The following is a 12188-nucleotide window of genomic DNA, read 5'->3' as shown; positions in this document are numbered from 1 at the left end:
GGAAGCGGGTTTTACTGCTTGATTCCGAATCCCCTGTACTTTGACTACGGTTCCCCCAGTGGCTAAGAATTTGAGGTCAGCCCTATCCCACCCAGAAGTAGTTGTGGAAAAATTGTGAAAAGAGGTCGCCTTGGGGCGCATGGCCCTAAGATGGTGGTCATATGGTCGGATATGATAGGCAGGATGTCCTGGAGATGGGCATGGTCGGACAAAAAGATTGATAGGGCCAGAATAAAAGTGAACAAAGAAGTGAGCAGATTCTTTATTAAGAATGGGGGTTTGGCCATCCGACACAGGGAATTTGAGGTGGATACTTGGAGGTACTTGAGGAGTGATGGGGTACACGTGAATTAGGTCGGTATGGACTTGTGGGGCCTGGGATTACAAGAGGGGATCCAGAGGGGTCTGAGGATATGGAGGTGCTCGCAAGGGTAAGGGTTTACCCCTTGTGGGCCGTTGCAGCTCTTTGGGTTGCTGGAAGAGGAGATCTGAGAGGTACATGTTTAAAACATGCTGTACCCATCCATGTGATGGGAGTGGTTTATGTTACTTCCAGGTTACAGGGGGTACCTGGAAGGGTTTAAAAGGGGTAGGTCACTGCTAGGTTTGGTAATGCCGCCGAGTCAGGGGATTCCGACTGGAGGCATAAGGTTTGAAGTTAAAACAGGTGTTAGCAGTGACCAGTGGTTTGTTGTGCCCCCCACCCAGGACCCAGTTTAAATAAGTTTAAAGTTGATGTGAATGTTAAATTATGTTATTTATTAAATTTTATATTTGTTAATAAAATAAGGACAGCTGGCAATTTACTCCAAAACCTAGTCGGGTCTTTTGTGAAGAGGGTTTTGGAGGGTGTTATTAGGTCATGGATTAAAAGGTATTAGATCACTGGGCCTAAGTCCTACAAAGGTCAAGTATAGGGCAGGAGTAGGCAACCTTGTGAGCACAGTTTGCTGAAAAACGTTTTCAAAGAAAGTGAGAGTGACGATTGACGACAAAAAAAAGTCAACTTCACACTCTCAATCACGAAAGGATTTTTTTATAAAGTAAAGTAAATGCCGTAAACTACTTGAGTAATGAGAAATTAACATACTGCACTCTCATCACGCCTCAGATCAGCCCAAATTCCTGCAACTCCACACCTCAGATCACTGTCCATCCTGCACATCTGCCCCATCACTGTAACCCCTGCACATCTGCCCCACCACTGTAACCCCCTTCTCACCTGCCCCACAAATGTACCCCCTGCACATCTGCCCCACCTCTGTGCTACCCTGCACATCTGCCCCATCTCTGTACTAACCTGCACATCTGCTCCACCACCGTATATACCCATGCTCTTCTGTCTTACCGCTGAACCATCTTCTCATCTGTCCTAACACTGAACTTATCTGCTCATCTGCCCCACCATTGTAACCCCCTTTCTCATCTGCCCCACCACTGTACCTCCTGCACATCTGCCCCATCTCTGTACCCCTCTGCTCCTCTGCCCCACTGCTGTAGCCCCCTGATCATCTGTCCCACCCTTTTCCCTCTTTTCACATCTGCCCCACTGCTGTACCCCCCTGATTTTCTGTCCCACTGCTGAAATGCTTTAATTGGAATGTCTCTTCATTGGGTAATTCAAAAGATGTACGTTGCCTTATCACTTCACAGAATGAGCACGACCCACATGGGTATGTACCCCAAGTTTTACAGGGGTCAAGTCGTTGACTTCCCCTGTACTCACTTTGAGTGAGTAGCCCCCCAATCTAACCTGCTTTTCGAAAAGTAATTTGAGGATTAGCTGTAATTAATCCAGAAAGGACTGGATCACCTGTAAGTACTGACCAATGTTTGGTGAGAATCTTTCTCATGTTCGTTCGAAAAACCGTAATATTATTCTAGTAGTATCCTCTGATTTTCTGATTTTTTTCTTCTTAAATAATAGCTCATGTCTATCCTGATTTTTTTTCAACGATTAAAAGCTTTTTTGAGGCACGATTTTGTATATCCTCTTACTGAGTTTGTCTGCCTCTAATTGAAAGGCTTCATCAGTTGTACAATTCGGCTTTATTCGAAGAAATTGACTATACAGTATGGATTTCTTTAGAGACTCCGGTTGAAAACTTCTGGCATGCAGAAGTGTATTACCTGCAGTCTCCTTACTAATAACTGAGTTGTTAATCTTCCAGAGGCATCTTCCAGAGGCATCTTTCATAATAGAAATATCCAGAAAGTCAATTTTAAAGTGGTCATAAGACATTGTGAAAAAGAGATTAAAAGCATTCTGATTCATTTCCTCCAAACATTGTTTAAGTAACTCCTCAGGGCTATTCCATACAAGGAACACATCGTCAATGTAACGTTGCCACAGCACAACATGTTCCGTGTATCTCACCAATTGATCATTGGACAAAAAGGCTTTTTCCCACTCCTCCAGGTACAAGTTGGCATATGAGGGCGCACAACATGTGCCCATAGCCACACCTTGTACCTGGAGGTAGTGGGAAACTTTAAATAAAAAAAGTTATGTCTTAATAGGAAATCAAGCATCTGAAGAACAAAATTATTTAACTTCCATTCAGTAGTAGGTCTCTGTTGCAAGATTCGTCCAATCGTGGCTACCCCTAAATCATGTGTGATGCTATTGTAAAGTGACTTAATGTCTATTGTAACTAGTATTGCTGAATCCGGAATTTCCAGATCCTCCAATATCTGTAACAGATGGATAGTATCCTTCGTATAGGATGCTAATTCCAGGACATTCCAGGGTCTAAGATAATCATCTATGACTTGGCTAACCCCCTCAAAGATACTTCCATTCCCGGAAATGATTGGTCTCCCCGAGGGGTTTTTAATATCCTTGTGTACCTTAGGTAATGCATACACTGTTGGAATTCTGGGATGTTTGGTACGTATGAATTCCAACATGTCAATGGTAATAACCCCACTCATGTGGGCTGCATCTACCATGTCATAGAAATCCTGTTTAAACTTCTGAACCAAGTGAGCAGAGATTTTGTGATAGCATTTGCAATTATTCAAAATCTTTAAACACATTTCATACATCGAGTTATCCATTAGAACAATATTCCCACCTTCATCTGAACCTTTAATGGTTACTTCCACATTATTTTTAAGAGATTTTAATGCATTCAATTGTTCAGGACTACGATTTTTGGATCCACCTTTGCCTTTGCTGATTGCTTGGATTTCTTCAGTAGTTAACTTTACAAAAAGCGCCAAGGCCGGATTTTGGTCAAGCGGGGGAAATTTATTGGATTTCTTTTTAAACACTTTTCTTGATTGGGGAAATTCTTTGGTATTTTCCTCAATACTGTCTTCACTGTCCGAGCCCTCAACCCAGCTGTCCATACAGGACTCATTTTCTTGAAGTAGCTGATTAAGATCACGCAGAGCTTTTGTCCAAAACCAGGGGGTGGAGATGTGAGTAGTTCAGCACAAATATTTTGGGTACATATGTATCTTTTAAATGGCATTTTCTAATTGTTTTCAAATATATTATTTGATATTTTGTGCTTTCAGAGAGTGGCTTCCCTGAAGAAGAAATTTTATGCATCATTCGAAATGTGTTGGAAAAGCCGCTCTTTGTCGCTTTATAAACCACATATCATACTGTACAAAATACTTATGTGTAATCATTATTGTATTCTTTTTATCATTTTGGATCAATAAATATTGTTGTATATAAATATGGGGAAAAAAAATTTGTCATTGACATTGCCTTTAAAATCCCACTGTTGAGGTATTCAAATATTTTTTAACTGCAACTCTCTGCAGGAAATATTTCTGCTTTTTCAAGTGATTACTTCAATTAGCTTCTGTCAGATACACACATCCATGTAAATATAGTCTAATTGTTCCTTACATCTCTTCAGTAGTCCAGTGATTTTATGTCTGCATGTAAAAACCCATGTCTGCCTATTTTTTGCAGCAAGAACAGGGGGCTCCCACTTTCCAGATTGGATCTGGCAGTCCACAGTCTTCAGAAAGCCTTTTTTACTCATTAATTAAACTGCGTTTTACTACCACCAGCGTTTATAGTTAGTAAGGTTGAATAAAGACACCAGTCCATCCAGTTCAACCTGAGTGAGAGTGTCTACAATTGTCCCTATCCCTGTACATTGCACACACTCACATCAGTCCCTACCCTCAAGGAGCCCACAATCCAAGGTCCCCATTCATATACTAGGGCCAATTTTGGACAGAAGCCAATTAACCTACCAGCGTGTCTTTGGTGTGTGGGAGGAAGCCGGAGGAAACCCACGCAGGCACAGGGAGAACATGCAAACTCCAGGCAGGTAGTGCCGTGGTTGGATTCGAACCAGCGACCCTTTTTACTGCTAGGTGAGAGTGCTGCCCACTACACCACTGTGCTGCCCAAAGTTTAATTTCACTCCACACAGTAGTAAAAGAAAGACTCTACATGGCAGAATTGTTTAGATTTTTTTTTTAATCATAAAAAATAGTTATGTCATCAAACATATGGATTTCAGATATTTATATATATCTATAGACAGTTTTTGCTATTCCTCTGGTTTTACTAAATTAGTATTTAAAGCCAAAAAACTGCTGATTACAGCCTATGTGTTCATGGACACATAGTATAACATGGAGAGTTTATTGATTGTAGAAAACAGCTGCAATAAATATGTCCAAAAACATCCAGTGTGCATGAGGCCTGAAAGTCAGAATTCTGAGATTAAGGGCTCCTTCACATGGACGTGTCCGTGAACGGAGCCCGCTCTGCTCAGCGGGGGATCGCTCTGTCGATCCCTGCTGAGCAGGAAGATGGTAAGTCTGTCTCTGCACACTGTGCACAGATGGACCTATCAGAGGGCTGCACTCCCCTATGGGGGAATCGGATGACGACGAACCGCAGAGTCCGTCGTCACCTGATCCAATCCGCAGACAGATGGAAAAATAGGTTTTTCCTCCGTCACACTTTTTCTCGTTCAAAATTTTTTATTTTATGTTAAAATAAATTACATGTACAGAATATAAGACAAATTATGTGATACCAGAAATAAAAAGTAGACATATTGAAGTACGGATGATACAAAGCAAAGAAGAATTTCAAGATATTCTCGTGGGAATGACAATAAATGGCCTTATATATTTTAGAATTTGAAAACATTCTTATAGCTGAGTTTTAAACATTTTAATCCCAAGAAAATATAAATATGTCTAAAAGAAAATATATGATTTTAAAGTTTTGACCATAACTTCTAAAGTATGTTTATAGTAAGTATTATATAATAAGGGAAGAACATAAAAGGTATATAGGAGGGGAAGGGGAGGGAATAATTCTCCGGAGGAGGTTTTATATATCATCTAATGTTGTAATTCTATAAAAAATCTTAATCACCATAACAATAAACTCGGTTGTCAATAGTATCTGACGTATAATATTTAATCCAGGGTTTCCATATGATATCAAACTTTGTCATCTGGTTTTTATCTATAGCGTCCATTTTAGCATGGATGAAAGATTGATTCATTCTACATTTGGTTTCTGCAATATTCACCACATCTGTTTTCCACGCATTGGCTATAGTCTGCTTTGCGGCTATCAGGAGTGTAAGAACTAATTTGAATTGTTTCTGATTCAGAAAGGCTGGTTTTAAATTAATGAGAGCTATAATTGGGTCTGGAAAAATTGGACGATCAAAAAATGTTGTAATTATCAGAAAAATCTTTTTTCAAAATGATTGTACAATTGAGCAATGCCACCAGGTATGTATATAGGTACCTTTTTTCTGGACAGCCACGAAAGCAGAGGCCAGTGTTGTCTGTTGAGAATTTGGCGATTCTCGCAGGAACCAAATACCAGCGTGTGAGAACTTTATATGATGATTCAGACGCCAATATATTTATAGAGGAAGATTTTGTGAAAGACCATATGTTGGACCAAGACCTAGAATCGATCGTACAATCCAAATCTTTTTCCCACTTGGCCACATATTTAGGTATAACAGTATTAGAATTAGATATCAATTGTGTATACAATGATGTAATACGACCTTTAGCATGTGGTTCCTGTCACACTTTTTCAGTTCAGAACGGGTCGGATGTCAGCGGACATGTCTATGTCCGTTCAGGTCCGTCTAAAAAATGGACAGGAGGACCTGAATGGATCGTCCGTGTGAAAGGGGCCTTAGAATCAGAATTCAAATTTCAAATACAGACTTTCTGAGATTAAAAGTTAGAATTCTGAGATTCAAAGTCAGAATTCTGAGTTTTAAACTCAGAATTCTGTAAAACAAAAAACATTTTTTATCATGGCCCCAGGACTCTTCCATATTAAAGCCCCACCACTCAGATGTAAAAAAAAAACAAAAAAGTAAAAGAAGAAGTAGTAGAGTTTTCAAAGAAAATTCAGCAGACTTGTATACCAGTTGAAGCTTCAAGGTAGTAAGGCTGCATAAGGAGGAAGAAATCTGACATTTGTGTATAAGGTATGTGTGCTTATAAATCTAAAAACTGTCCTATGCAACCAGCACACTGGAGAGCTGAACTAAACAGATTTCCAAGATCTTTCTTAGGAAGCATTGTTGATTGGAGCACAGTGCAGGAGGACTGGAGACTTAGAACACAACACTCCGTGAAAGCAGCGGTCTGGCTCTCCAGTGTGCTGCTGGCTCAGGTCATCTTCTATATAAGCTCATACACTTAAAAATAAAACAAAAAAAAAAGGTGCCATATTCTTTTATTTGCTGAGCCCTTTCAGATGGAGCGGATCTGTCCATGCAGAATCAGCCTGCTCAGTGGGTGATCTCTCCACTATTCCCCACTATGCAGGCAGATGACAGGTCTGTGTCCGCTTCGCTATGCAGAGCAGACATGGACACAGCCCGCTCTCCTCTATGGGGCCATCGGATGGAAACAGACTGCATAAACATATCTCCATACTTCTATTTTTAGCGTATTTTATCGGATTGGATATCTGACGGGTGTCAGCAGACACATGTCCACTAACATCCGCTATGTCATAGAGAACAATGGGTGGTCCGATCAGGTCCGCCTGAAAAACTGACAGGTGGACCCGATCGGTCCACTGGTGTGAAAAGGGCCTTATACTGCCTGACTGCATAAAAAAGTGGAACTTTTGTGAAAAAATTATGTCCTGCTAGATCACATCAGGCAGGCCCATTTTGCAGGTATAGCTATGGAAATCATTAAAAATAAGTGTCTATACTGTTTTAAATCCAGTTATACACTGTCTTACCCTGCTCTGCACATGCTCAGTTGATTTGTATTTTAGGCACTGTGTCGAATTTGTAGAGGCCAATATGCTGCCAGTCTAAAGTTTAACTGCTGTTCAGGGTTTCTGGGCTTCAGCAAAATGGCAGCCTCTGGCAAGAAAAAAACATTAGCAATGCTGGAGGCAAATTACAGCACACACTTATTTTGGTAGCATAATTATTAATGAGAAATGTACACTCACCGGCAAATTTATTAGATACACCTATTCAATTGCTTGGTAACAAGAATTGCTAATCAGCCAATCACATGACATGAAGTGAATGCATTTAGACATCTAGACGTGGTGAAGATTACTGAAGTTCAAACCGAGCATCAGTATGGGGAAGAAAGGGCTTTGAACGTAGAATGGATATTGGTGCCAGACAGTTGGACTGAGTATTTCAAAAACTGCTGATCTACTGGGATTTTCACACACAACCATCTCTAGGGTTTACAGAGAATAGTCGGACAAAAGAGAAAATATATAGGGAGCGGTGGTTGTGTAGCGGAAAATGCTTTGTTGATGTCAGAGGTCAGAGGAGAATGGGCAGACTGGTTTGAGGTGATAGAAAGGCAACAGTAACTCAAATAATCACTCTTTACACCCAAGGTATGCAGAACACCATCTCTGAAAGCACAACACATGGAACCTTGAAGCAGATGGGCTACAGCAGCAGAAGACCACATCATGCGCCACTCCTGTCAGCTAAGAACAGGAAACCGAAGCTACAATTCGCACAGTCTCACCAAAAGTCTCACCAAGAGTCTCTATTTCAGCTGCAACATTCGAATAGTAGGGTCAGAATTTGGTGTAAATAACATGAACGCATGGATCCATCATGCCTTGTATCAACGGTTCAGGGTGGTGGTGTAATGGTGTGGGTGATATTTCCTTGGCACACTTTGGGCCCCTTAGCACCAACTGAGCATCGTTTAAACACGACGGCATACCTTAGTATTGCTGCTGACCATGTCCATACCTTTATGACTACAGTGTACCCATCTTCTGATGGCTTCTTCCAGCAGGATAATGCACCATGTCACAAAGCTCAAATCATCTCACCACTGGTTTCTTGAACATGACAATGAGGTCTCTGTACTCCAATGGCCTCCACACTCACCAGATCTCATCCAATAGAGCACCTTTCGGATATGGTGGAATGGGAAATTCACACCATGAATTTGCAGCCAACAAATCTGCAGCAACTGCGTGATGCCATCATGTCAATATGGACCAAAATCTCTGAGGAATATTTCTAACACCTTGTTGAATCTATGGCACAAAGAATTATGGCAGTTCTGAAGGCAATAAGGGGTCCAACCCGATACTAGCAAGGTGTACCTAATAAAGTGTACAAAGAAGTGGCGCCTTGATGGGGCCTGTAGCTTACGCATGTACTGGCAAATATATGCAGCCTAAACCCCTGTTCTTAACGCATGATGTTAGACAGATCAATTTGGTTGGTCACTGGTGGTTGGTAAGTTCAAGCTTGGAAATCTCTCTGTATTTGTTTTACATACCTAATAAAGTGGCTGGTGAGTGTATGTTCCTTGCTAAAGACTTGCACTGTTTCAAGGAGCAGTAAAAAACAATCATTGTATACCGCTGCAAAAAACAGAACCTTCCTGTACAATGTAAGAATAAGGCCTGGAGCTAGATAGGCACTGGGCAGCATAGGCGGAAGGCCTGACATGACTGGGTTGGCAGCAGGGGTGGACTGACAACTCATGGGGCCCCCGGGCAATAGGAGATTATGGGGCCCCCAGGCAAGCCGAGATTATGGGGCCACACAGTATACACACACACACACAGTAGAAAATCACACAGTATACACAGACATGTTTCTATTGGCTGAGAAGGTACTGGAGAGGTGGAGCAGCTATAATCTTGGGATTTTTAGACCAAAAGGATGTCGGTAACGGACATTTCAGAGACAGATGTAAAAAAACACAGATTTTTACATACTGTCCCTGGTTTTACTGAGGCTGGCAACCCTGATGGGGCCCCCTAGTAGCTCGGGGCCCTCGGGCAGTGCCCGAGTGGCCCAATGGTCAGTCCGCCCCTGGTTGGCAGGATAGACTGGAGTATCGTAGGGTTAAAAATGAGTCTTAGTGCAAAGCTAAATGTCCCATCTAATTGGAGAAAGCAAGGGTAGGGCAGGGTGGAGTCTTGGTGGAGTAAGTTGGGTGGTGCTAGTGCCTCAAAGTCAGTCGGAGCTGGTAGAACCAGTTTCTCCTGCCCTACCTTCCGTAATTAGTTTTGCTCTTGGTTTTCAGTTTTTGCTTATATATTTGCCTTCAATTTCATCCTTGTTGCTCAGGGAGTTAAACAAAGGGGGATTGCTTTGTGGTACTATTAGGTGTTTGGAGGGATTGTATGTTTACCGGGAATGTGTCGTAGCAGTTGGCAGGAGTCTCAGGGTCTTGGAAGTCAGTGATGGTTTAAAAGTTTGGAGAAGGAGGGGTGGGACCCGTTTCAGGTATGGGTGTACCTACCCTAGTAAATTTAAGGCAGTAATGGTTTAAGAGTCATTTGGGTGCATTGAAGGTATCTTAATAGTAAAATGTCCTCGAGTTGGTGTAGTTGCGGCTGAGAGCCTTGAAGTCTATTTTGATAGTAGATACAGCCAGTCGGTAGAATACAAGCTTCTAAGATCCTAGACTTTAATGAGGTTAGTTACTGTACTGCGATTGTGGTCATTAATGTTCCGATATTTAAAAAGAAGAATAAAGAAGTATTTTGATAATAAAGTTGTATTTTATTGTTTAATAAAATGGCTGCTATGGCCTATTCAAATCCAAAAGAAAAAAAAAAACTGCTGTTGTCTGTTGATTGTGGGATCTCAAGTAGAGGTTGGGGTTTTAAAAGGTTTAAGCAGCCGTAATATCTGCAATAACTCAGTCATGAACAAAACATACTGCTATCCTTAAAAATGACGTCAGTTCCATTCAACACTTTCACATGCCACTTTATACATTCTCATCATCACTTTTATAAGGACCTGGAAAGAAGGTTAGCATGCTGCAAAGCCAAAGCACTCTGCAATTTCTTGCTTTTACAGGCTCTGATAGAACGGTGTTTAGCTATAGGTGTTGTATGTGAGTGGGTGACATGTATTAATTCACCTATCTCCAAAAGCATTTATTTCCTGCTATTGACTCTCTTTAATAACAAGTTATACCAACAATCACAGAGGCTGTGGATTAAATTATAATTTATCTCTAGGACATTTCAGCACACGAGATGACGGCAGCATGGAAATCAGGCATCCGACTCCTTCCCGTACAGTGGGTTGGAGAATGAATCGGCCTTCAGTGCTTTCTTGGAAGTCTAGGAGATAAAGAAAGGAACAACAAAGTAAATTAAAAGTAGGAATGAATAGAAACTTCTTACAAGACTTGCTGAGCTGATGTGTCTCCTACTGTCCTCCAATTTGATTGAATGTAGTCTAAACTTGTTGTGTGATTGCTAAAAATGTCCCCAATACAAGCAACATTAGGTCACACATAGACCTCAAATCAATTTAACCACCTTGACCAGGCCATTTTTTGCTTTTTGGCATTGCGTCACTTTAACCACTTCAGCCCCCGAAGATTTTACCCCCCTTCCTGACCAGAGCACTTTTTACAATTCAGCACTTTAACTGACAATTGTGTGGTCGTGCAACGCTAAACCCAAACAAAATTGACATACTTCTTTCCCACAATCAGAGCTTTTTTTTGGTGGTATTTGATCACCTCTGCGGTTTTTTATTTTTTGCGCTATAAACAAAAAAGACCTACAATTTTGAAAAAAAAAAAGATTTTTTTACTTTCTGCTATAATAAATATCCCAAAAAATATATATAAAAAAACAAATTTCTTACTCAGTTTAGGCCGATATGTATTCTTCTACATATTTTTGATTAAAAAAAAAAATTGCAATAAGTGTATATTGATTGGTTTGCGCAAAAGTTATAGCGTCTACAAAAATAGGGCATAGATTTATGGCATTTTATTATAATTTTTTTTTTACTAGTAATGGCGGTGATCTGCGATTTTTATCGGGACTGCGACATTGCGGTAGACAGATCGGACACTTTTGACACTATTTTGGGACCATTGACATCTATACAGCAATCAGAGCTAAAAATAGCCACTGATTACTGTATAAATGTCACTGGCAGGGAAGGGGGTGGCGATCAAGGGGTTAAGTGTGTTCCGTCAGCGTGTTCTAGCTGTTGGGGGAATGGGCTATGACTGAAATGACAGAGATCGATGTTGCCGATGACAGGGAACAGCAGATCTCTGCCATGTTACTAGGCAGAACAGGGAAATACCTTATTTACATGGACATTTCTCTCCTCGCCGTGATCACAGGCCGCCGGCGGACATCAAGCACACTCCTAATTAAAAATGAACAGGACTGCACTGCGCCATGGTTCAAATGTTACAGTAATGCCTGTTGTATTGCCCCTTACTTCATTAAATTAAGTAAAAGCAACTATCTGACTGCTGTCATATTATTTAAAGTCAAATACTACCTAAAAAAGATATGTATGTTTGTAAGCAGGTGCAGTTAACTAGTCTGCCGCTATGTGTTTTTTTCCCAAAATAGTGTGCGGTAACAGAGAATAGTGTAATCAGTCCTTTTTAACTAGAGCCCTCCTGTAGTGATGTCATAAGTGAGTCAGTGCCCATTTAAGCCAGGTTGGGAGGAACCTTAGTCAGTCAGGGCATGTGAGCCAGAGACCCCACCAGCATGCAGATGTAGTCAGTTGAGTGGAGGCCCTGGATAGGGCTGAAGGACAGTGTGAGGTAGGCCTGCACTCAGAAGAGCCAGCTGTAGTCATCCTGTCTCTTATGGTGGAGGAGGCTAGAGTGGGTTGCAAAAGGTCTTTTAAGGCCAGGCCCAATGTTCCCTAATGCAAGGTTATCAACCTGGAGGACCTGGGAGACATGTA

At 41.2% G+C, this 12188-nt stretch overlaps 1 protein-coding gene across 3 annotated transcripts in view; it reads right to left on the bottom strand.

Annotated features, from left to right (window-relative positions):
• Window positions 1-9983: 9983 nt before the first annotated feature.
• The window catches only part of MALRD1 (MAM and LDL receptor class A domain containing 1), a 696170-nt gene continuing 693965 nt past the window's right edge, over window positions 9984-12188 (bottom strand). For all 3 annotated transcript variants that reach the window (XM_077490931.1, XM_077490932.1, XM_077490933.1), the window contains one exon: window positions 9984-10576. In XM_077490931.1, coding sequence (XP_077347057.1) covers window positions 10508-10576 — 69 coding nt within the window. In that variant the 3' untranslated portion in view covers window positions 9984-10507. The remainder of the gene's footprint in view (window positions 10577-12188) is intronic.

This window comes from Lithobates pipiens, unplaced genomic scaffold (assembly GCF_037356315.1).
Source record: "Lithobates pipiens isolate NorthernLeopardFrog02 unplaced genomic scaffold, aLitPip1_a1.2 Scaffold_19, whole genome shotgun sequence".
Taxonomy (NCBI): Eukaryota; Metazoa; Chordata; class Amphibia; order Anura; family Ranidae; genus Lithobates; species Lithobates pipiens.
The sequence above is the reverse complement of the archived record's forward strand: the minus strand, read 5'-3'. Positions and strand labels throughout refer to the sequence as shown.